This window comes from Crocodylus porosus, unplaced genomic scaffold (assembly GCF_001723895.1).
Source record: "Crocodylus porosus isolate Cpor-Errol unplaced genomic scaffold, CroPor_comp1, whole genome shotgun sequence".
Taxonomy (NCBI): domain Eukaryota; kingdom Metazoa; phylum Chordata; order Crocodylia; family Crocodylidae; genus Crocodylus; species Crocodylus porosus.
In genome coordinates, this window is record NW_017728922.1 from 12,753,965 (window position 1) to 12,779,530 (window position 25,566).

General features: G+C 50.2%; 1 protein-coding gene across 1 annotated transcript; it reads right to left on the reverse strand.

The window, feature by feature from the left end:
• Nucleotides 1-677: 677 nt before the first annotated feature.
• Nucleotides 678-23,081, reverse strand: E2F1 (E2F transcription factor 1). Its single transcript, XM_019539714.1, has 7 exons — nt 22,473-23,081; nt 17,667-17,757; nt 15,277-15,496; nt 12,896-13,048; nt 9,265-9,379; nt 8,463-8,670; nt 678-5,948 (listed from the first exon to the last, which is right to left on the reverse strand). The coding sequence occupies exons 1-7, from the start codon at nt 22,713-22,715 to the stop codon at nt 5,698-5,700; spliced, it is 1,281 nt and encodes a 426-aa protein (XP_019395259.1). The 5' UTR covers nt 22,716-23,081; the 3' UTR covers nt 678-5,697.
• Between the last annotated feature and the right edge of the window lie 2,485 nt (nt 23,082-25,566).

Consider the following 25,566-nt stretch of genomic DNA (forward strand, 5'->3'; position numbering starts at 1 on the left):
CTTAAAAATAGAGGAGACAATGTACTTGACCCATAATAAACTGCTAAGCTTGTAGCTTAAGGGAAAGCAATGTTAAGCAGAAGCTTCTTGAGGAACACACCAGTCCCCACCTCACTCTCCTTTCCTTAACAAGCTTCTAAATTGCCCTTCAACCATGGAGGGCATGCTGCCAAGCTCCAGTCCAAACTAGGGACTGCTGCATTTTAAGAACCAGCCAACAGATCCTGGAAATAAAGGCAATTAAAAAGGGACATAATATTGTTACAGCAGTTAAGGGGGGGAGATGGGGGAAATGAGCTAGTTTTGAGATGAAGCAGGAAAGCAATTAAATATTAAAGCAATTACTTGAGCTTAAGGATTTTTATGCTTTGCAATATAAAGCTTAGGTATCTCTGTTCACTAATTAAAGTTTGCATGATGTGTCTGCTTGACTTCCCTGCAGGTCCCAAGCAAAGGAATTACCCAAATTCATCTTTTTTGCATTTTAATGAGACTCAATTGTTTTTCATTTCTCTAAAGTGCTGCCTGTTTTCAAACACTTGATATGCAGTCTCACTGATACTGACACAGAGAGACATTATTAGTAATCCCAAAATGTTTTTTGATGAGGAAGACATTTAGTTTTAGGGAGAAAGAGATCATCCATGCTCTGGTATTTCTTTTACATTCTCTTTATATAAGTCTTTTTTCTTCTGTTCTTCCTGCTAAGCTTCAGCTTTGATCACAAAAATCTCCTTTTCTATGGGCTTTGGTACAAGTAACAAAGAAAATCCCCCCTCTTGCCATGGCACGTAGTTCAACGATAAAGAAAAATTACCCAATCCTTTGTCAAGAGAAGGGTGGGTAAAGCCTTTTTGCCTGGTTTTCAATGATTTACTGTGCCAAAAAAGCCAAGCTCTAACCTCATGTTTGAATTTCTGATCCAATGAGAAGGCCTGGTTGTTGGCAAGACACTTCCTCTCTGGACAGTGGATGCACTCTGACCAACAAGGATAACTAAGTTTAGCCAACTTTGCAAAGCATTTTGAGGTCTAGGCAATGCTAAGTATCGACAGAAAAGCCAAGTGATCTGTCCAGCTTAGTGCCCCACCAGGCTAATGTACTTAACTCAGAGCTTGAATGACCAGGTACCCATTCACCACTGGCATATGTCTTGCTACAGCTCCAGTGGTGCAAGTTTGAGCCTCACTTCAGACACCGTAACTATGGCCACAAGCACCGGTCAGAGGAAGGGGTTAAGGGGCTGTGGAGAGGTAAGAAAACCAGTGGGCCTCAGCTGCCAGCCTCAGTTTTGTCACAGCCCAGAAGCGTAATTATGGGAAAGTCATAGCCTGACTGCACTGAATTCTGGGGGACCAGAACATTTGGCTGCATCTTTTTCTACCTCCAAAAGGCTTTCACAGCATAGGATAGAAACAGCAGAGACTTGTGAGAACCTCAGTCATGTCATAGAAGGTGACAACGTGCCAAACCCCTTCTCTCCCCAACTGCCACTGCTCCAGCTCAGGTAATCAAGGGCAGAGTGCAAGGCAAGTGGACAAATACCACACCACCTCCTTCAACACCCATGCAATGCCCAGTCTCTAAGCCAGTGGTTGTCAACCTTTTTTCATTATGGACCCCTAAAAAATTCTGAATGGAGGTACAGACCCTTTGAATTTTAAGTGTGGGTATTCACATACTTTTAACTGATCATATAGTCATCTTTTGGGGAGCCCTTAGTCTGTGGACCCCCAGACGTACACGGACTACAGGTTGAAAGCCACTGCTCTGGCATCCCCAACCCATTCCCCTCTGAGAGGGGCCAATTTCAGACTGCCCTTCCCTCCCCAAAAGACAGAGAAACCTGGAACCCAAGTTAGGAGATTCAGTAGAAATGTTTATTAAAACACGAAGCTCAAGAGTACACAAAGCTTGTTAAAAAGGCGGTAAGTGAAAGTGCATCTCCAGCTGTGGAGCTGATTGTCTGACTGCCAGGAATCATAGCAGTTCACAGAGTCCTGGAACACGGCAGGAAAACCAGAAGCCCGAGAGGGAAACTCTCTGCCCAGGCACTTGAAAAAGGAACAAACTTGTTACAATTCTCTTGTGCCCTTTCACCCTCAGAGGCCACCAATCTGTTTCCTGTTCATCTACCTGAGCCTCAGGACCCCAACCTTTAAGCCCAGCCTCTGCAGAGGGCACACACTGCGTGGTCCTTGGCTGGGCAGTGGAGCTGAAGAAACCCTATTCTGTTGTGCTGTCAGTTTTGTGGGTCAGAGAACCAAAACAGAATGTGCTTTCTGGCTACCTTGTCCAGGTCACTTCCTGGGCAAGGCAGCCAGGAAGCAAGGGGAGTGAAGGCACAGTTACAACCAAGTCATTTAAGCCAAGACAACATTGTAGGCCTCACCCCCTTTGCTCCCTCCCCAAAACTATCCACAAGGTTTGGTCAGTTTTTGTTCCAGTGCATTTAAGACCTAACTGCATAAGGTTTGCATCAAGATGGGGACCTGGCAGTTCCTACAGCCCCTCAAGGACATGCAGGAAGGGGATGTTCTATTGAGACACGCAAGTCTCACCCTACTTGAAGTGCTGTCCAAAAAAAGCACCTTGGAGATGCAAGGTTTGGTCCATTCCAACACTCATTTTCCTAAACATCTGGTTCCCTAACCCAGATCTCCAACTGGAATACCACAAGACAGTCTTCCCACAGTACTGCCAGCCAATGAGGAGCAAAGGACCTGGGAAGCTTGCGAGACCCAGTTATTTGACATCCAAGGGGTTCTTATATAAACTAAGATGTGTCATTACCTGACACCCATCTCCCTTGAGGACCGCTTACCACTGTGTTGAGAACAGTCAGCCAGCACTTCCTTTCCGCCAATCCCAGGAAAGCTTTGGTTCATGGCCTGTTTATTTCCATGCTGGAGCTGGCCCTGCTCACTCAGGTCTGCTCTCAACACATTCCCATGTGTAAAGCAGTAGAAAAAGCCACTCAATCAGTGTACTCAACACAAGCTACTGCATCCACTGGCAGGATCTGCTCGGTCTGCAACAGGCCATGCATCCTCTATTGCACAGTGGAATACCTATTTTCCTGAGTTTGGGATGGCTTCAGGACTCATGAAATCTGACCACTGGAAGAAGCACTCAACTATTGCTTGCTTATACTTTGGTGCCGTGCTGAGAGAAACCATCCCCCTTAAGCTCCAGCCAGCCAGCTGGTAGCAGCATGTTTAGGATGCAGGAAGGAACAGGTGCAGTGCTTTACACAGCAGAAGCAAATCCAGTTATGAGGTCACATCCCGAGATTCCTACTGTAGTTAGGATCGGAGGCATGAAGGACCAATGGGATCAGCCACTTCTGCCAGGGCACTCCAATGCAAAATACCAGATCTGTGCAGTTTCTCACTCCTTTGTACTAACAAGAGATTGAGCCCAGGACACACGTTCAGACACCCAAACAGTATGAGGAAACAGTCTGTGACAACAGCTTCCTGCTGTTTCACAAGTAAGACACCCCCATGCCACGCCCTAAGGAGGCACAAAACAATCAAGGTTACTGCCTCTTTCCCACCCTGGCCTGAAAGAGTTGCCAGTATTATCACCATTGCTTGCCCCCTGCCAACTTCCTGGATCTGCCTTCAGTTTCTCCCTCAGTTTTACTATGTCTCCTTCACCTGGGTGATTAAACTGTTCCTATTCCTCTTCAAATGCACTATTCCACCTCTACCACCCCTTCCTTTTTTCTGTAGCTTTGTCTCTATCAGCCAAGTCTGCTACCCATTTTCTGTCTACAATAAATAACCCACTTTGCCCAATGGTTTGAGCTCCTCACCAGTCGCAACATGGCCCCTACTTTTGGCCCAACAGCTAAACTACAGTAAAGCAGCTAGTGCCCCCAGGGTCTTCCCCTCACCCACTAGCAGGCTTCATGCACAAGGAGCTCTGCCATTATGCGTTTAATGGCCGGACCTCTCCAGCCTAGCAACACAGGGCACCCCAATGCCCATAACTACCATGCCAGGCAGTCTCCCGCTCTGACACACTCACACCTTCCAGAAGCCTCAGAAAGAGCTTCTAAGCCACATAAATAATAAATAAATAATATGCATTTATTTGAAGGTCTTGCAGCACTCTGAGGGTTGTGCTGCTAGCAGGGACTGATGGAAGCAGAGGGAGAGAGAAAGTGATTTGCCCAGCCTCTCAACAAATCCTTGGCAGGACCAGGTGGCACCCTAGTCCTGCAAGGAGATAAGCGCCACCTCTCCTGCCTCCCAGCCCCAAACTAAATCCTTGCTGTACTCACAGCTCCGCCTGGGAAGCTGTCACATCACCTACCCTGTACACCATGCCTGCAGAGAACCAGCGCAGCTAATGATAGGGGCTTCCTCACAGGGCACTGGTTTCTACAGATGCATTCCACCTAGGAAGTCAAAGCTGCCCCCAAAGGAATGAAAATAAATAAAAATCAAGGACTCCTTAAAGCTTTGTAATGAGGAACCCCTGAAAGCTAAGAGCTCCACCAGTGCCACCCTGTATCCAGGCACTGCATGCCCCCGGCCTCCCTGCTCCTGCCGCAGAGCCCAGCACTGACTGGAGTTCTACATGTTGTCCCTCTGCAGAAGGGAGCCCCAGCCAGTGACTTGTTAGACAAGGGATCTACTTCTTTTCCAAAGAGGCAGCAGAACCCTGCCTCCCCACACCTCCCAGTCACTGGATCCAGCAGGTTAACTACCAAAAGGGCAGACAATGGTATGTGCCAAGATTCCTCCATCCCCATCCTCCATTCCTTATCCACAGCCACCCTGTCACTACTATTTACACTCCTGAAGGATTCCCCCTCCTTGCCAGCCACACGCCCTCATGATCAAGGCAGCTTGCAAGCTCTGGCATTCTCTGTGCAGCAGGGAGCCAGCATCAGGATGTCTCTAAAACTAGAGGGACAAATCTTTGCCCGCAGATGAGCTAAGAGATTGGCATAAAAAGGTCTCCATGCCCTCTTGGACTCCACAACCATCACACCTGGGCAAAGGACCTGACAGATGGCTCCCCAGCTCAATTAATTGTTAAGGCAAGAGTGGGAGTGGAGAGGTCACGGAAAGGCTCACGTACCTGGAGGGATATATCTGGATCTACAGCTCAAGAAGCGACTTGCCTGAGATGAGAGAAGCCCTAAGGCAAAAGATCAGGGGATCTGAGGTGGTTTAAGGAGAATAAGTTAAGTGGCATTTGTTACTATGGCAGTGGCCACATGGGGTTGTAGCATAGCCAATGCAGCACCATGAAGCACAAAGCTCCCTGCAGCATGAGCAGGTTTGTAGAGGAAAGCACACATGCCACGGCAGGAGCGATGCTGGCCAGGCCCTGGGACCTCAGGAGTGCAACACACCTAGTGCCATAACCCTCATGCTTCCACAGCACAGCATCAACCAGCTTTGCATGTGCATGCTTCTTTCCCACTGCCACATCAGCCAAACCCCATTTACACAGGCATTTTCAAATAACATTCACTACCAACAATCGCCATTGGCTTCAGCCCCCAATACCTCAGTGTCAGCTCTGATTATGAGCCTCCCCAGCCCAGACCTGCTGGTTCACAGAACCAGAGCCAGCCAAAACGTTACATTCAGACGTCAGCATCTGAGAAGAACACCCGCTGCCCCCCACCCCAGTTCTGGCCAGGGCAGGGCAGGGAGGCTCCTTGGGAGATCATCAGAAGTCCAAGGGTGTGAAGTCCCCAAAGTCACAGTCAAAAAGTTCACTGATGCCTTCACCCTCCTCCAGGCCAAAGTGGTAATCCTGTGGCTGGGGTGGAGACAGGTTAATGAATTCATCTGGGAGGAAGCTGGAGAAATCGTCCTTGTTCTGCTCCAGCAGCGTATCCACAGAGGCCAGCGGTGACAGACTCACCTCATCAGGTGGACACTTCAGTGGCAGCACATTCTCCCCAGGTAGGAGAGGCTCTGTGAAGACATGCAATGGGTCACCAGGATGGGGCACATGGACCCGAGTGACAGTTCAGTTGAGATCACACCACTCCCAAGTCACCAAGTACCAATTCCCTCCCAAACCCCTATCCCAGCCCCTCACATCCCCCCCAGTTCAGAGGGGACTGCTCGTACTCATCCCACCAGGCCCATTCCAAGACACCCCTCATTAGGAAAGCTCTACTATGGTCAATGCTGCACAGGTCAGTCAACCCCTTCCCGTGAAGAACTCATAAAAGAGAAGGTGTGACATCTACAAGAGCACGTGGCATCAGCTAGCTCAAACTAGAACCTGATGTTAAATATCCTGCAAGTCCCATCTGCTGGCTGCCTACACACATGCAGTGTCTTTATACATGCTCCAGCTGTGGGAGGTGCTTTAATTAAGACAGCTCCAAAAACAGCTCTAATTAAAGCACCCAGCGTGTCTCATGTATTCAGTGTCCTGTGCTTCAAAATGGGGACTGACTTGCCCCAGAGGGAAGTTCCTTGGTAGTCTCTGTCACTACATAGCTGAGGGATCCCTAGCTTTTAGACTGGAGTTTCCAGCAGCATCTCTCACTGCTTCATAAAGGAAGCCTCCCATTTTCCCACATTAGAAACTAAGACACTGAGGTCTAGCACAGGGCACTGACTTTCCCATGGTCAGACCAGGACTAGAACTACAGTCTCCCAACTGACAGCTCAGTGCTCTGCCCAGTAGATGATATGTTTTTATATTTCATCCTAATTACACAAAACCATGGTCAACCACTATAAAGAGGTTGAAGCCCACTGAACCTAAATTCCTGGGCTCCTTGATGTCGTGCAGCAGTAGACATCACAGGCTAAAGCAAGACTTATGAGACACAGCATTCCCTTAAGCAAATACTGCATTTGTCTTTCAGCACAGGGGACAAGGTCCTGCTCTTCTAAAAGGCAGAAATGGGAACTGGAGTTTGCAATTTGTCTCCACACAATAACAAGTGATACTTCCCACAACAATCCTTGACTCACCTGCTCTGAGCAGTCCCCATTGTTATCACGCCCAATCTCTTGGCACCCTTCCAAAGGCTTGCACGCCTCAGCTTGCCAGAGACCTAACACAGGGCCCAGCACTGACAGGATCCCCACCCATTTTTTTATAGAAGGGAACCATCTCTTTCCTTCTCAGCAGCCCAAATTTGCACTGGCCTTTCCTGCTGCTGCTGCCACTAGGCAGAGGTATGCTTTATCTAGTGCTCATTATCAACAGTGAGATATACGAAACAGAAGAGGGATAGGAGCAGGTGGGGACCCTGCACAGAACTATTCCATAGCCCACAGTCTTCCTCAAGGGCACCCGCAAGGGAAAGCCCCAGCACAGGCACAGGTCAGCACCTCTGCAGAGCTGTGCACCAGGCTCAAAGGCAGAGAGCAATCCTGGCAGAAGCAGAATGAAGGAAGTTACACTGGAACTTACTCTTCCAGAGGAGATTGGACAGAGAAGGGAAAACCAAGGCAAGGAAAGGCAGCTAGGAGGGCAGGGGAGGATGGAGGGGGGAAAAGCAGCCCAGTGTTGTCATCCCTTCCTGTTCATCAAGGCAAGCTGTGCTAGCCATATGGTGCACACAAAAAGCAGGACAGCCCAAGCCACAGAACTGTTCTAGGTGATGACGGGCCCTCAGCTGCTGCCCCCACTCTGTCTGTAGCCAGGTTCATAGCACCTGCGATTCAGTAGACTCCTCCTAGAAGTCTGTAGTGGGGGACATAGCCCTCTACTTGGGATCTCTTGAGCATTTATTAACAATCTTTTACAGAAGCAGGACACTGGCTGCTGTGGTTCCCGGTTTACCTGTGGCAGATTAGGGTGGTATGTCTTGTGTCGTGTCAGGGTTGATGGCACTGAAGAGTTTTAGGTTATGGATTGTATAAGATAATTTGGATAGGAATGATCCTGCCTCAGGCAGGGGGGCGGACTAGACGACCTCTGGAGGTCTCTTCCAGCTCTACTTTGCTGTAATTCTATGACAGATAAGATCCAGGCCAAGAACAACCCAAGCCAAACTAGACATGGAGTGGCTCCAGCAGAGTGGGAAACCAGCTCCAGGTTCATGGAACAGGCTTCAGAGCACAGCAGCCTCCTCTGTGGGATTCCAGCTGTCCATTTCAGCATCACAAGAGCCAAGCAATAGCCAAGCACCACTTCCATTCCCAGTCCTGATGCTTCCAGAGCTGACTTAGGAAATGTCTCCTCCCATTTTTCAGCCCAGGAGCCTCAATGTAAAACCGACAATTCATACAAGAATGCAGGTTTAGCCTGCCTAGCAGAGCTGTGGTTAGATTGGATCTGCTAGGCTGGAAACAGCAGCACACAGCAGGCCCCCAGCTGCTGTGTCCTCCTGAGCTGCCCCCAGTGTTAACAGCTCCCAGAATAGGAATCTCAGCAATCCAAGCTTCTCCAAACCATGGAGCACATGCTGTCCTCAGATGCAGGAAGCTGGAGAGCATGCCCTGCCCCCACACGCTCACCTTGCTCATTGGTCAACACTGGCATGTTCACGTCCTGGGCAGGGTGTAAGAGTGGGGATGTCGCCACTGTTTGAGAAGAGCCTGGGGTTGAGTCCTCAGGGGCTGCTTTGAAAGGACTCTTAACTGGGCTACAGACTCCAGAGCTGTCTTCAGGGCACAGGAACACATCAATGGGGCCCTGGGTGCTTTTCAAAGAAATCTGAAAAGCCTGGGAAAGAGCAGAGAGAGCAGCTGACATCCAGGGAACACTCAGAGACAGCCAAGGGAAGGCCTGAAGGACACCACTGCTCTTTGAGCTGCCACCAGCCCCCCAAAAGTTGGAATGAGCCACAAGCAAACCACTGCAGGTGGTTTGGTATATAAAGCTCTGGAGAGCAGATCTTCACACAGCCCCAGATCAGGGCTGTCCAGCTTGTGGCCCATGGGCAGTATATAGTGAAGGAGGCACCCATGCTGCATGGTGCATTTGTGGGGGGAGGGGAAAATGAATGACAGGAGGCCTGCAGAGCATGTGGTTCAATGCAGTGCGTGGCCCCCTGAGCTGGACAGCCTTGGCGTAGACTGCTCTGTCAACAGGATTAGTATGGGTCTCAGTCAGTTATTCAAGACTTCTCTCCCCTTCTTGCTGATTCAGCTCTTTTTGCAGTCAGGGACGCTGCCCACACCTCCACAAGAGCTGGGATCTCTCAGCAATACTGCACACATGGCGGAGGGAGGCAAGCTATGAAGTCCCATAGCTTTCTGCAGAAAGAAGGTCCCAGACACTGTCCCTCCCTCTCACTGGGGAGGAGTATGTGCTTACCTCTGTTGGATCTGAAACCTGTAGCTGAGTCTCTGGAGGGGCTTTTATTACCATCACCATTTCCTCAGAGGGATCTGCAATGCTCCGCAGATCTTGGCAGGTCACATAAGCTGAGGTGCAGTACAGTCAAGGACCAGTCACTGAAAGGTTGTGCCCTGTGCTGAACCAAGAGGCAGCTTAATAAGATGGCACAAGCCAGCAGGGCCTAGGTATTGGGTATCCTTAGACCCTAGATGCAAGCAGCTACCTAAGCAGCAACTGACTCAAGGCATGTGAATGATTATCAGGCCATACGTGACCCAAAAGGTTCAGATGCCAGCCACATGCATTCCAATGGGGTGCCCCAACTTGGTGGATATTACAGACACACCCATGCTATTAGTGACCCTGTTATACACCCCTTCTCACACACCCCCACTACATTTCCAAATTACTTCCACGCATAAGTAACTGTGAGCTTCAAGGCTACATAATCAGACTGACAAGTGGATGATATTCACAATCCCCAGCTGAAACTGCTCAGACACAGAATCTAGTACTGCCACTGCCACACAGAACAAGTAGTTCAGACAGACGCACAGGTTTCTTGACGCAGAAGCCACTCAAAGTCTGCAGAAACACAGGTTTACATGTAGGTGAGTCCTGATAAGAAAAGACCTGGCTGAAGTATTTGCATATAGCAATTCCCAGCTGCCTTCACAGACTTCTAACAACATATCACTTAGCAGGCAGATAAAAAAAATCAAGTGCCAGATGTGACCTGTGCTGACCTGTCACACTCACTGTGGCTGAATGACACTCAATAGGTGAGGCTGTCCTAGGTAGGCCATATTAAAAGATTTTCCTTGCCTTTCTGGATTACTGGAGTCCTAGAGCACCTGGCAGTTCAACTTTACAGCATCTCCCAGTCCTCATGAATGCAAGCTACTCTACTACAGGTTAAAGGCAGTTCACAAATTGCTTACAGCACTGAAGCCATGAGGCTGCTGGCATAAGCTCCTAAAGCACATAGAAAATGCAGCAGTTGATAGGCCACATGGTTTGGAAGAAAGACATACACTAGCACTAGAGGAGGCACTGACATCTGAAGTTAATGAACCCTGCTTAGAGAGAGGCACTGTTCAGATGGGGGAAGAAGAGAGAAAGATTCCAAAAGTATAGGGTTTGTTACTACACAACCTAAGAGATGAACCAATATTTCCACTCCTCTAAAATATTAATGCAATAAATGCTGCCTTGGAGATGCCACTTCTCCAATGTCTGCAACCCAAGAGCAACTGAACTCAAAAGAGGAACTGACTATTTGCCAAAATAAGCAGTCAGGATGAGCCACAGAGAGCCAGAGCTCAAAAGTCCTTAATGTTCATCTTTCGGGCATTGTCCTCAACAGGCAGACTCCTCCATTTGCTCCTCAGATTACTCAACACATTTTCCCTCCATCTATCAACAGTATCCATCACATATGTATGAAGCAGCTCCAAGCAATACCAATGAGATGGCCACTGCATATACCCTACTTATCACCATGCTTTAGTCACAGTAAAGAATAGAATTTCTATTGTAGAAAGGAGAGCAACTCCTCAGCAACACTGGCACAATTCCCTGGTAAAACATCTGTGACCACCGTACTGGGTGATGGGCATTCCCTGCCCACTTGGGCTGCATCACACTGGGTTTTCCCTCTGAAGATGGTGATCAGTGGTTCCTAGAGGATCCAGGGGAGACCTTATTGGTGCATCTTCTGTAGGGTTCCTCCACCCCTACACCCTGCACTGAGTACTTCCCCTGTGAACATAGATTGGTTCAGTGCCTGGTGCAGCCTTTCCTCACTCACCTTTGGGTTTACTATACCTCCTGGTGCGCTGGCTTTCTGACTCAGATTTTCCCTGTCCTGCCACTAGGTCAGGTATGGCATTACTTTGTGGCATTCTCTGCTATGCTTGTACGAGGTATGTGGCTCCACCAATCCCCTGGCAGCATGCTCTGCATCTGCACATGCTCTGTCAGGGTGTGTGGTGCCAGCAGGGCTCCAGGAGGGTGCCTGGAACACCCACTGGGCTGCCTTCTCCCATCCCCACCTGACCCGCTCAGTGCCAGCCAGGTGGGGACCCTGAGTGGCCCAGACACTCGGACTGCAGTGATGAAGTAAATTGGGCAAAGGTCCGTCACAAAATCCTTCTAGCACAGGGGTAGACAATTATTTGGGCTTGTGGGCAACATAGGAAATTTTGCCGAGCTGTTGCAGGCTGGGTCAACACCATGCCTCCCCCCCAAAAAGCCCTCAAAACTCCCTATGTGGGATGGGGCTGTGGATGCATGGGGAGCAGTGTTTAGGTGCAGGACAGGCATGTAAGGCCAGGATCATGGGACAGGGTCAGAGTGGTGACAGTGCAGGGCCAGGGCCCAGGGCAGAGCTGCATTCTGCTGCCCTCATGCCCCTGCAATGAGCGCAGGTTCCACAAGCAGGGACATGCAGGGAGCAAATTATGACTCTGCCTTGGGCCCCAGACCCAGACTGTCACCACCAAGATCCCAGCTCCAGCCCCAGATGCAGTTCCCCATTTGCTTGCACACCCTGCCTGCAAGGCTCCAGACCAGTCTCCATGAAGATCCCAAGATTGCAAGGCAGTGACAGTGCAAGGCCAGGGCAGAGCCACAATGTACTTCCTGCACATTCCTGCCCACAAAACAAGGGCTAGCCCCGTGCTGTCACTACCCTGTGATCACAGGGACTCCATGGAAACTGGCCAGAAGCCATGCAGGCAGGGTGAATGGGTGGGCAAGGAGCTATGTCTGGGGCCAGGGACCCCATGATTTTGGGGTGGACCCTTTGATCTTGGGGCAGTGAGCGCATGGGCCCAGGAGCAGGGCAGGGATGCAATCTGATCCCTGCATGCCCCTGCCCACAGAACCTGTGCCCATGGCAGGAGCATGCAGGCATCAGATGGCAGCTCTGCCCTGGGTCTTGGCCCCGCACTGTCACTGCCAAGATTCTGGGATCACCCCAGCCCCACCCGCCTTCCTCACTCCTGGATGCCACTCCCTGCTGGCCCACAGCCCCATCCTGGGTGCCTGGCCATGTGCTCTACCTGCCTGGGTCCCACCCCTGTCAGTGTAGGGCAGATGGATTGTGCTGCCTGAGCAGGAGGATTGGGTCTTGCAGCAGCAGCTGGAAGGAGCTGTCACAGGGGCTGCCAGGAAATAAGAGTTTGGCCACCAAGCCACCCCAGCCCTATGGCACACTTGGAGACAGCAGGATCTGCTGTGTGTACCACACCCTGCCGTGGGCTGGCCCTTGCGCCTAGGCCGAGTGGGTCCAAGGGACCTACTGGGGGCTGGGCAAAATCCCTTGGCAGGCTGTATTTTGTCCACCCTTGTTCTAGCTCTTTCTTCCTCAGAGTCAAGTGCAAGCTCTTTCCCAGCTAAAAAGACAGAGCAGCACAACTCAGACTACCCTCTCCCTGAGGCACCACAATACTGGTCCCCTCCAGGCTGGTTCATCTAGGCCCTGAAGGGATTAGCTATCAGATCTATAGCTGTGCAGCTACTATTCAAGGCCAGTGATAGCAGACAAAGCTACCAGATTGCATGACATAGAAGTGCTACCTCTGCTCTGCTCAGACAAGGATATTGCTGATTCTCAGGGTCTTCAGTGAGGAGCTTGAGCTGGATGGTGCATGTCTGGATGAGATCGTCCAGGTGCCGCTCAGCTGCCTGAAGGTCCTGGACTTCTTTCTCCAGCACCTGGTGCTGACTGGATGTCCCCACAGTCAACTGGCTACCCCTTGAAACAGAGCACATGAATCAGTCGCAAAGCACATGGGTCACTTGTGTTCATGAGCTAACCTTCCCCTGCACTCTGGGCACCAGAGTGGGGTTGACCCTTGAAATCAGTGGTTCTCAACTTTCTTAGGTTTAAAGCACCCCTAGATAGATCCACAGCACTCCTTGGAAAATGCCAGCTCTTCCTCTCCCTCCCCCCCACTCTTAGTGACTACAGAAAAATAATAGAGCAATTTTTCTGCAAAGACCTCAGAAAGACCACATCAAGGGAGAATAGTTTTCATGCCATGAATGTGAAATCTCTTGGTTTATCTTGTGAGTGTTTGCACAGCTAACAGTGCTAACACTGCACAGGGTCCCGGGACTCCCTTGAAAGGATCTCAATACACCCAGGGTACCGTGGCACCCTGGCTGAAACTCACTGCTTTACATGGATAAAATATACGCAGTTACATAAGCAAGCCTCATCAATCACTACCTACCCCCTTCCTGGGTCAGATGCAACTAACCTGCCACTCCCTCCAACCCACACACATGCACGCACACACACACCTCCTTTGAGTTGCTGGCCTACGTGACATTTCATTAAGCAGAAGGATCAGGCAGGAATTTTGATCCATCATAGCCCTCTGACCCATCTGACTGAGGCATAAAACTGGAAAGGAGTCTACAACCAGGAAGCCAATGGAAGGGGCTCAGGTTGCAATTCTGTGGACACTAGCTCCTGCAGCACCTACAATGATCCAGATGCTTCCCAACACAAATAAGTACATGGTCCCTAGTCTGAAGCATTAGCCCAAGCCCTCTCTGGTATCCTCCCTAGATGCCCTGCCCCTCCCCGAGATTGGAGTCTTCCATGTCCACCAGGCCCAGCACATGCATTCACCAAGAGGACAGCAATTCTGCAAGCTGTGATGGCTTCTCTATGATCCCTCCTAGACAAGTCTCCCTGTTCTCTCTCAACCTCATAGGCAGACAAATTCCTACATTTGCTGCAGATATTGCTTTTTGCAGGGAAAGCAGTCACATTTACTGTCCTGTCAGCAACCAGCCATTAGAGACACTTACCATGCTACCTTGCAAGCCTTGCCACCCCATATCTGCATGACAGGAGACAGACTGGAGGTCTCCTTAAGCTCAGCTCCTATGTATAAAGTCCCAGGGGCCACCCACCAGACCTGAAGATGCCAGAGAACTGGATATTGCCTCTGAAGCATCTCTCCACAAAGGGGTACTCAAGAGCCACATAAATAGTTCAAATCAGAGCCCTAAAACTGGTCCAAGAGAACCACTCCACACCCCCTGCCCCTGCAATGACAGAAGTGACTTTTAGAGCCGCTACTCTGAGATGCAGGCCAACAGGCTTGTGTTTCTGGATGATGTAGGCCTGATTGGCAGTGGGTGGGGGTTACTTATTCTGATTTTAGGAATAGGCAAGTTCAAGCTTATTTTTCCCCTTCTCTAGTAAGTTTTAAATTGGATGCATGCTCATCAAGTTCAAGCCCTGACTGGGGCTCAGATCTAGGTTCTTTTCTTGTATTGGCCTCAGACTTTCTGCTTGACCAGGCTCCAGCTCTCCCTGCCTGACCGCTCCTCCACCCTCACTGCAAAGAGGTAAGAATTATAATAAATGAATTAGTTTTTGAAATGGGGTGCTACTCAATTCACAAAAGTTATGAAGGAATGCCTCGAGTCTGAAAAGGTCTCTACTAGTCTAGAGAAGGGCAAAAGGATGGCCATGGTTCAGAAATGGGAAGAAGCCCAGCTCCTTTGGAAGCCCATGCCCCCAGAGTGGAGTTCTCAGGACCTTGGGAAAGGAAGCAGAAGGGGCAGGAGTCAGTTTAGAGTCCCATGGCATGCATTTAATACTGAGAACAGGGACTGAAGTATTTCTAGCTACAGACAGTTTTTCGTTATTTGAATCAACCAGGAATCACAGCTGTGATCTAGTGCCCATAGAGCCTCATCCTACGCTTACACCAGTCTGTGACAAATCCCACCTTCATTCTGGAGGCCCATTCAGTGACTGACACAGGTACAGTCTGGAAACTCCACCAGCTCAGGTCACACAAATATCCAATGCGTTCTGGCCAGTGCAGGCAAGGGCTGCTTTGCCCAGCCCTCAGAACAGCAATCATGCAGGAAACCTACAACCCCAGAGGCTTATGCCTGTGAGGACTGTACTAGATGGTAGCTGAGCGTGATGGGAACACTGGCAGTGGTACATACAGCCACTGGATGTTGTTCTTGGATTTCTTCGTGATGAGGTGGATGCCCTCCAGGACATTGGTGATGTCATAGATCCGCCTCTTTTGTACTTTCAGGACCTCTGCTGCCCAGTTCAGGTCCACCACCCCATCAGGCGACTGGTTCAGCAACTCGAGGAAACGCTTGGTGGTCAAATTCAGAGAGGTTTCATAGCGGGATTTCTCCCCAGGAGATTTTGCTCCTGCAATCAATTAAAGACACTTGTTAGAGGTCTATGCAGTTGTGACAAAGGCACAAGAAGCGTGGCCCCCTCTTTCAGGAGACTCCTGGCCCTTTGGAAAAGGATTACAAACAGATGGAGCGCCCATGTTTATTCTCACTTTTGGATTCACCATGGCCTGTTTACAAGTTAGAAGCTGAATTCTGGTTTGGGTTTGCCAGGATTTTGCACCATAAATGAGGAGCTTTTCCATGCGATGACTATGACCTCCACAACACCCCAGTAACCCACTTGCCATCTTAGCCTTTTGCTAACAGCCTCTCCACCAGCTTTCAACACATAAACCAACACCCATAGCCCAGTTAATTATTGCTTTAATTATCAAGGCCAGACCTACTCCATCAACTGCATAGCATTCACCCATGAAAAGCCTGAGCATGCCAACTACTGCAGTAGGACCGGTCCCACCTCTGTGGAGAGCCACCTCAAAGCCACCGAAGACTGAGCTTGCAGAATCGTGGCCACACCTGTAGCTGGCAGAAAAAACATCCCCAACTGTGTGTTTGGCAACCAGCATATTAATGAACTAACAAGCATGATGTAGCCACAATGGAAACCCGATTCTAGAGACAAGAGACTCAAAAACAAATCCTCATTATTCATGACCTCTCACTACTTGTCACAATTGCAGAAGGACTCATCCAATCAGGAAAAGGACAAGTGCCTTGGGACCTATGTACTTCATCAGAACAGTGCAAGCTGTAGGTTAGCTCATGACATGAGTGAGTGGCTGCCTCAGAGGCTGCAGAGGCAAGAACAAGTTACTGTCAGTTGGCAGATGCATATAACTTTTCAACAAGCAAATCATGAACATGAGAGGAGCTGGACTTCATTAACTCACTCCAATTGTTTCCCAGCTCCAGCACTGGGTAAGGAAGGGCATTTAAAGCTGTCACCCATGCAGCTACATAGTAAGAATCTTGGTTTGTTTTAAAACTGCTAGAAAGCTCAAGCCATGTGGGCACAATGACCAAGGATTAATTTTTCTCACCTGGACCTAACATCCCCACAGAAGGTCAGAGGCATTAAAACCTCTTTCAGTCATGATTACAGCTCAGGCCCCTCATCCTAATGGTACCCAACCTACATGCCAGTGCAGAAAGTAGCAGTTGTTCATCTTTAATGTTTGGGGTAGTTTACAGAATATGGGTGGCAGCCACAAGACTAAAGCTGGATGCCAGCATCTGTAGCCTTCCCATCCATTATTGTAGCTCAGCCCTTCTGCAAAGAAGCCTGGGACATCAGATAAATAATCTCACAAGCTCCAGCCAATGAAGAATAGAACTTGCAAAGAGAAACTAGCAGTTCAAGGACCCAAGCTATATTGCAAAGGCATGTGAAAGGTTGCTAGAAAGCAGCAGCTAAACTCTTCACACAGCAGGCTGCACAGGAGACTCAACTGCTCAGGTGTCAATCACATACACCAAATTTTTTTTAGCTGTCTTAAACCAAAAGGATTTCTCTAACATCTCTGCATTCTCAAAGGGCTTAGGCAATGTGGGCATGGCAAGATACAGAGATACAGCAGTCAAATCCTCCTCTCAGAGGAGAGGAGAGTGAGTGACCAAACCATGGTGATTAAATTACCCCACATACCCAGGAAGATCCCTGCTAGGTCAAGGGAGCTTAGAGTGTTGCTGCCACAACCATACCTATTGTGTAGACATAGGAAGCCATCAAGCTCCAAACCTATCAGCCCACATCTCACCAACAGTCTCCACACATTTATTTCTGGGGGCAATTAGGGAACACTCTCCCAAAGAGGCCACTACTGAACTGCAGATAGGATAGGAGCAAGCTGGGGGGAGTGTCTAAAGCTGGCTGCTGACACATTTGTGTCTAATCCACCAAGCACTACCAAATATTCAAGCTCTGCAGTCACATCCACCGTCCTTCACCAGAGCTGGGCCAGCTTTGAAAGTCCCAAGCCCAGCTCTGCACAGTGCAGCCTGAAGGCAGACAAGAGGAAGTAGGGGGCACTGTGGACCCTGATTACCTCAGAGACGTAATGGACAGCATGCCCCATCCCAGGTACCACTGCTCAACCGAGATATGAAACCAGCCCTTTAGACAGAAGATGCACTGCCTGGAGGGAACTCTGCCCTGGGAGTGCAGGAAATGGCCCCAGTACCTTTGACAGGGTTTTTTGCTTTCCCCCGGGACGGCTGGAAACTCTCTGCTATGTACTGGTGGTCAGTCTCCAAATCCAACTTCCTCTTCACCTGAGAGAAAAGGAAAACTTGTAACAGACAAAAAAACAAAGAGAAGCTCTCCCCTTCCCTGCAGGACCTCCCAGAGCATGATTTAACAACAACAGCCAAGTTACTTCCACCTGCACACCAGAGATATCAACAGATATTACTGGGCCTCTGTAAAGAGTTTGTTCTCAGTCTAGTTCCTTGTTGGCAAATGTCCAGAGAAGGCACTGCAGTCAGCACATGGTTGGTGTCTACAGAGAGGGCAGTGACTTCACTGGTATTTAATTTCAAATGCTAATAGTGTAACCCATAGCTTTGCATTAGAAAGCCAAACTACCACCTTGAGCACAAGACTGGCCAATTGATTTTAGAGTGGGGACAAAGACCAAGTGCGTTTAGCTACATACAATATCCCAGAGCATTATAACAGGTGAAACAAACCGAAAGGGAGACTCAAAGTCCTGATCACCAACATAGCCAAAGAACATGAGCCAGGTGAGAGGATACAGAGCTGAAAGGGGTTCTGATCCCACAGGAAGGGAAATGATTTGCTAACTCTTTGTGCACATCTCCCTGCTGTACAAGCCTGCACACTTTAGTCCCCACTGTCAAACAACAGGCATTGAGAATGTACCAATGGGCTGTGTAACTCAGCTATCAATCTCCTATAGCAGAAGATGCAGAATCTCCATAGACATGCTGAGGCAGAAGTCAGATTCCAACTGGTCAGTTTAGGACAGGGGCAGGCAATTATACTGGACGGAGGGCTGCTTACCGAGTTTTGGCAAGCTGTCGAGGGCTGCCTGGATAGCCCTGCCCCTCGACAGATGCCCCACCCCCTGGTCACCATCCTACCTCCTAACCCCTGACCTCTGCCACCAAAAGTCCCTCCCGTTGCCTGTGGAAGTACTCCTTTCAGCAAGGGGTTTTGCCATCCTGGAACCAGAAAAATACCAGATTATATTCTCAAAAGTGAACATCAACAACATTCATTAATTTTATTTCAAAAAAATTATTTTTGTCCTGATTTACATGCATGTGTAGTATACAGAGGTGAATGCACAATAGCTTAAAATGAAGTCTTACTCTTGTATGTTGCCAGGGGGTGAGTACAGGTTTGTGGGGGACTGTACGTGTGTGGATATGTGGGGTGTTGGGGAGAGTGTGGGTGTGCCTGTGAGGTGCATAGGCATGGCGGTATGGGAGTATGTGGGGTATGAGGTTTGCCTGCATGTATGACCGTGCAAGGGCATGTGGGTGCATATGTATGGTGGGGTGTGCATGTGGGACTCACCCTACGCATATGCACGTGTGGGCCCTCTGCTCCTTGGTCCGGTGAGGCAACCAGGAGCCATGTGATGCCAGAATAGTGTGAGGGCAGGAAGGCAGGGAAATGACTGGGGGTGGGGCAGGGCTGGTTTGCTTGGTCCTGCTGCTGGCTCCCCCTGGGTCCTACTGCCCTTAGCTCCTGTAATCTTTGATAGGCAGCCAGGAGCAAATTAATATTAATTTACTAAAATTTTTAGGGGCCACACGGGCTGGATTCAGCCCGCAGGCTGTGTTTTGCCCCTGGCTTGGGAGGATGATACTGACCTTTACCAGTTCTGTCCTGGTTACTCTTCCAGATCACATGTATTTCTAAAGCATCTATTGGTAGGGCCAGATTTCTGTATGTCAGCTGAATACCCCAACATCTCTTACATTCTATGCTCTTTCCCCATTCCCCTTTGGCAGTATGCCCTGTTAGGCACTGTTAAAATGGTTCCTGATGGATCTGTTCTTCAGCCAGGCCTCTGGCTACCCTCAGAAACAGTGACAGCAAATATTGAGGAAACCTATGGCTAGGGAGGCAAGGAGGAGCAGGGCATAAGCAGACAATTGAGAAAAGAAGGGCCTCAGGGATGAACATCCTTGCCCATCTTTACATATTTAAAGCTGTGGAACATAGAAGCTAAAGATCAAAGTGTTTCCCATATGCCAAAATCCAGAGCGATCCAATTACAAGCTGGCATGCCATCTTCTTTAAGTCTATCTGAGGATTGCAATACCCTACCCCCACCCAGCAACTCAGGATGCTACTGAAGGGGTCTTGCCACCAGATATTTAGGAACTCTTCAAAACTAAAGATTTCTTGCTACAGCAGATGTGGACCAAGGGAAGGAAAAGAAACTGGAACAAAGCTCTGAAACACAAACATTCACCCCCTTGTATTATATAAGTATTGCCTTCAAGAAAAAATGGTTGCCAGTGCTCAGGAGTTATACAGGGTGTCAGATTAAAACTGCCCTGTTGAAAGCACCCACTCAGCAACTCAAATTTTTCTTGGTTCTTCCATAATAGAGCCACTACCCTTTCATACACCATCATACAGTTGTGCCAGTGTGAGCCAGGACGAGCTATGAAGCTTGTTGGCTATACATCACAAATGAGCAACCAGCCAGGGAATCAAAGCCTTGCCATAGCAACCTTAAATCAAGCACCTGACTTGATCACCCAGGAAGTTTGTATTAACAGGCAAAGCAGAAGCTCCACTGATGCTTCAGCAAAATGCCTGGGGCAAATATTCAACCACAAGAAACTGGAGTTTCAAGAACACTTGCCAAGACTTCCCATGAATTTTTACTGCACCTGCTTCTTACCTCTCTTTAGTGAGAGATGAGCTGGTTCATGAAAGAAGTGGGTGGGAAAGAGGTAACTGAGGCCTGTTAACAGTGGGAACACCCCAAGAGCATGAATGTGGCTGGGTTGGACACCTCCCTGAAGCATGAAGTCTCAGAAACATACATGACAAGAAGCAGCTTGACTGATCAAGGAATGAGTTCGGCATTGCTTATATTCATCCAGACATCTGACTGTCAGGTTAAGCTACACACAGGCAGGAACCACCACCTTGAAAAAGGAGTTTGGACCCTGCTGCTCATACATGTGCACATCAGAGCTTCACTGACCGCAAGCACCAGGCTGCAGTCTGAGAGATTTTGAGAGGAACTCCTCTCAAGAGCACCAGAGAACAGCAGGTCACTTTGGGAGAACCCTCCCAAACATGGGCTCAACAGGAAGCACAAGCCCAAGCACCAAGCATGACAGCACAGAGGAGCAGTAACTGCATCTTTTCCAACCCTCCCAAACAACAATATCTTATTATGAATTCCTGAACCAAACAGCAGCCTACAATTAAACCAAAAAGTATCAACTATAAAGATGTAGCCCCCTGCAGGCCCCTCTGACCAAAGGGATGGGTTGCTGCAGGATAGTGTTTCAAGGGCAAAGCTTTCTCCTGGCTCCCCATCCCCTCTGCTGAATTAAAGCATAAGGATTCCAACCTGGAACAGTGACCAGTCTCATCTCAGGATCCGTGGCCAATGATGCACAAGGGCTTAAGATCCTTATCATGGACTTGGCAGTGTACAATTAAAGGTGCGTTCCACACACAATCTGTCTCTAGGGACCAGAATTGCAAGTCCTCCTTGCTTTACACTTGATCTCACTAGAGATGCTGGCCTTTTAAATCAACCTAGTAAGTCCTGTAAACAAGTCAAGACCCCAGAAAGAAGGAAAGACGACTACTCCAGTGATCTCCCTTACTTCAGTGGTCTCTTATCTTGCACTAGAAAAAGCATGGGCAAACCAGTTTTCAGTGAGGCTCCCTGAGGAAAAAGGGGCACTGCATGTTTCTCCAAGCAAGCTCAGAGGCTACAACAATAGGAAGTTCCCCCTGTGCTGATGCTGGAGGAGAGAACCCCTGTTCCAGAAAGCTCACCCCAAGGATTTGAAAAAAACATTAGATCTCAGGGCAAGCAAATAAGTACATGCAAACAGACCCCACCCTGGGACAACAGACTTCTGCAAGACTCTGGCCTTAATTCCTGCAGCAGGAAGTAAAGCCTTTATATTTATGTTGTTGCAGACTTTTGTCATAGGAGCTCAAGGAACTCGCTGAGCTCTAGGAACCAATTTATTGGCACAAATAAAATGCACTACCAGGATCTGGCCTTAAATGGAGCTTTGCTATGGCAAGGACCCCACTCTCAGGCTTTCCATTCCCCAGCTACTTATTTTCCCACGTTTTCAGGAAGTCAGCATTCCCACCTCCTGTACAGGACACGTCACTCCCTTACGTGTTATCTACCTCACGGGCTGATGTTTCTGGGCCAGAACTTCCACATCCGCCACTGCAACCTGTTCCACTTCACAGCAGTTATCAACAAAATTGAAAATGCATCTGAAGACAGCAGGAGCTGCTGCTTTCATTTCAGGCTTCCTTTATGCAGTGCACTTGGTAGCTCTGTTACAAAGGCGGAAAACGAAGTGCGGCAGCCTTGCTCCGGGCAGCCACCTGCATCACCGAGCTACTTATTCACAGCCTGCTGCCCTGCGCGGTGCCCATGGGGGCCCAGCCGGTGCAACAGTCACCCTCCTCCAGTAGAGGAACACCCGAGGAGCTGAGCCCCGGAGGCCAAAGCCCCCGGGGCGCTCTCCTGAGGGAGGGGAACGAGGCCAGCGCGGGGAGAGCGGCTGACGGCAGCGCCCGGCTGAGCTCCCCTGCATCCTACGCCCGGTCCGCTCGACGCCGCGTTTCCGCTACACTGCGCGGTTCCGAGCGGCCGCCCCGCGGCAGCCTCGCCCGCAGCCGCCCCGCTCGGGCGCAAGAGGGGCCGCGGGGCTGGCGCTTAGGCCGCCGCGTGGGGCAGCGCCCGAGGCAAGCGCGCGGCGCGGCTAGGGAGTGAAAGCGGCATTACCGGCGGGCGCCCCAGGGCGGGCCTCTGCGCGGCGGGTCCCGGCCGCGGAGCCTGCGGGGTGGCGAAGAGCAGCAGCTCGGCCTCGCTGTCTCCGTCGGGCGCGGGCAGCTCGCCGGGGGTGGAGATGATCACGATCTGCTGCTCCACCACGCGGAGCCCCCCGGCTGCCCCCAGCAGCGCCTCCAGCTCAGCCACGCAGGCGCTGCCGCCATCCCGGGCCACCTCCAGGCCATCCAGAGACATCCTCCGCCCGGCGCGGGCTCACATCCCCGGGCGCCTACGGGGAAGACCCAGTGCTACTCCCCTCGCCCGCTCTCGGCGCCGCGTCCGCCCGGAGATCACAGCGGCCTGGCGGGCACGGCGGCACAGCCCCGCCAGCGGCGGGCAAACGCCACGGCCGGGAGAGGCGGCAGGGCGCCACGGCCCATGCTCAGCCCGAGGAGGCGCAGCCAGGCAAGGCCCCGGGCGCGGCGGCAACCCAGACCATCTGCCCCCGGCCCGGCCACTGTTATTGTTCCCAGCTGGTCCCGGCCCTGCACGCGTTTGCGCGCCAAATCCTTTTTGCCGCGAAAGCAGCACGAGCCGAGTGCGCGCGCTCCGATTGGTTGCACCCGTCGCGTCGATACGCAACGCCGCGGGCAGCCTCATCCCCATTGGTCGCGACCCCGGGATTGATATGCAAACAGCATCTCCCCATTGGCTGCGGCGGGGCAGCCGGGAGGTTTTGGAGTGACTGAGAGACTGTTCTGACAGTGGCCCAATCACAGAGGCCGCGTCGGCTGCAGAGGGGAGGGAAGGGGGCCTTGGGCCAATCAGCGGGGAGCTGGGGGACGCTGAGCGGGGGCCGCTGGGGTGAGAGGGGCTCGAACTGGGGCCTTAAAGGGGAAGAGCGCGGCACAGGCGCCTTCTCTGGCCCTGGGGTGACTTGCGCCTGGTTTGCCCCGCCCCTTCCTGGTGTCGCCCCGGCGCTGATCTCAAACTCCGAGGTCTCCCTCTGGGACTGATACCCCTCCCCTCGCTGCCCTGCCCGGCACGGCGGCCTCTTCGCGCCTTGCACGGGGGCACTTGGCCAGAGGCTGGTGCGCCTCGCCCTAGCTGATAAGCCTGTTTCATCCGTCCCACGGGTTGTGCCATCAACTGCTCTACCTGGACCACGAGTCTCCAGTTGGAAGGGCAGGCTGGGAGCTGCAGGCTTCAGGAAACTCACCTTACTGTTAAACACCCGGAGAAAGGAATAGAAAATTTAAAACAAAAATGTGTGTGTGTGTGTGTGCCCATGCATGCAGGCTTGTGCACATACATTTATGTGCATGCATCTCTGTGTGGGTGTGTGTCAGCTGTGTGTGTGCCCACGCCTATATGCATAAGTACAAAGACATACATGGGTGCATCTGGCGTAAAAGGAGCAGGCAGGCTGGTAGCAAGTCAAATGATTTCCCTAGGTCTCTGTGATGTGCTCTCTTGTTCCTGAATGGTTGCATGCAGTAGAGGGTTGGGTTTTTTAGTTGCTGTAACGTGACTTGCCTCATAAAGAGTTTCTTCCGTTGGCATTACGGGATAAGGCCAGCTGTTTGGACTTTGCCCCCAGTAAGACTAATCAGACTCGGCAAAATTTACAGCTATACAAAATTGCCTGTACTTTGTCCATATGACAGAGTCCACCTTGGCTCTGAATGGTAGAGCTGTGACAATTTGTGAATGATTGATCCAAAGTTAGACTGCCGATGCCACCAGGGGCTTCCTGGCATACCTGAAGTGTGGAAAATGCAATTAAGAGAAGGTGTCCAAATCGCAGCCCTTTCAATTCATATATTTAAAGTCAAGATCCATATGAGGATGGGTGGGTTAAAGGACAACACAAGAAGCCAGCAGCAAGAAGAAACAGTTCTTCACACTTCCGTCCCCCCAGTTTCTAAGGCCAGTTGACATTATCCTGGATTCCTTTCATTTTGACTTCAGACTAAGGCGCTCCTAGCTGCTTTCATAGATAACATCTTTTTATCCGCGGACAGGTCCATACCTCCAGCATCATTATTCTGAGCCTCTTTCTAGAGCTTGTAGGTAGTGTTACAAAACATTTCTGTTGCACTGTTCCAAGTAGCTGTAGGAATAGATGATAAAACTATGAAATGACTTAGATTTCTCCTTAGAGACCAAACCCAGAGTCTGACACAGGCAACTAATGCTCTGTTTCAAAAGCCTTCCATTCTGGAGCCTAGTCCTCACTTTACAACATTCAATGTCTACATGGAGCTGATAAGACAGCGTAGCTTGAAGTGCCACCATTACCCAGATGATATCCAATTCCATCTCTTCACATCAACTATAAACAGCACTGTCTCTCAGCTTCCTTACTGTGCAACTAAAGCTGAAACCATTCTGGATGCAGTCATACTGGGAGGGAGAAGGGAGTGCTACAAAGAGCTTGTCAGCTCTGTGGCATCCCCCCTATTGGGATGCACCTTCCCTTGGGTTTTCATATGTGTCCTCAGTTGTGCATTCCTTTCAGATTTCATGGTACTATTGGTTATCAAATAGCTTGCTAGCAAAACCCCCCCACGATTGATCAGTTGGAAACTGAACTCAGCTAAAGATGGCCTTTTCAGTCCTACCTTCCTGTGTTCCCCCCTGTGACTGGTCAGGTAATAATGACTATCCTATAAGACAGACCTGGCTATAGGTCCATGTGTTCCTCACCTCCAAGTGTGGTTATTGCAAGCCATGTCTATACATAAAGCCTCAAAATCAGAGACAGGTGAAGTCTGTCCCTTTGGCCACCTTCTATGAACATCTTTCCCATGCACTGCTTTCTACAGTCACTGCCCAGTGAACAAAGTCTAGCTGAAGGTCTCTGCTGTAATATTCAAAGCCCTCTAGATAGCTCTCCTTTAGTGACCATGCTGTCCTTCTACAGCTATATTCCACAGGTAACAAGAAGTAAAAGCTCACATACCAGAGCACCCCTTGGGGTAACTAGAAACAACGGCCACAAAATGACAGGGAGCAGATTTAGGTTGAACATCAAGATGGACTTCTTTACAGTAAGGGTTACCAGAATCTGGAATGGGAGGTGGTGCTCTCCCCTACCCTGGAG

Excerpts from the sequence above, each read along its gene's own strand:
- E2F1 (XM_019539714.1), bottom strand. The coding sequence starts at position 22,715 with ATGTCTCTGGATGGCCTGGAGGTGGCCCGGGATGGCGGCAGCGCCTGC. Across the intron at positions 15,497-17,666 it reads AGCAAAAAACCCTGTCAAAG|GAGCAAAATCTCCTGGGGAG; the intron begins GTACTGGGGCCA and ends AATTGATTGCAG. Across the intron at positions 9,380-12,895 it reads GAAGACCCTGAGAATCAGCA|CTCAGCTTATGTGACCTGCC; the intron begins ATATCCTTGTCT and ends ACTGTACTGCAC.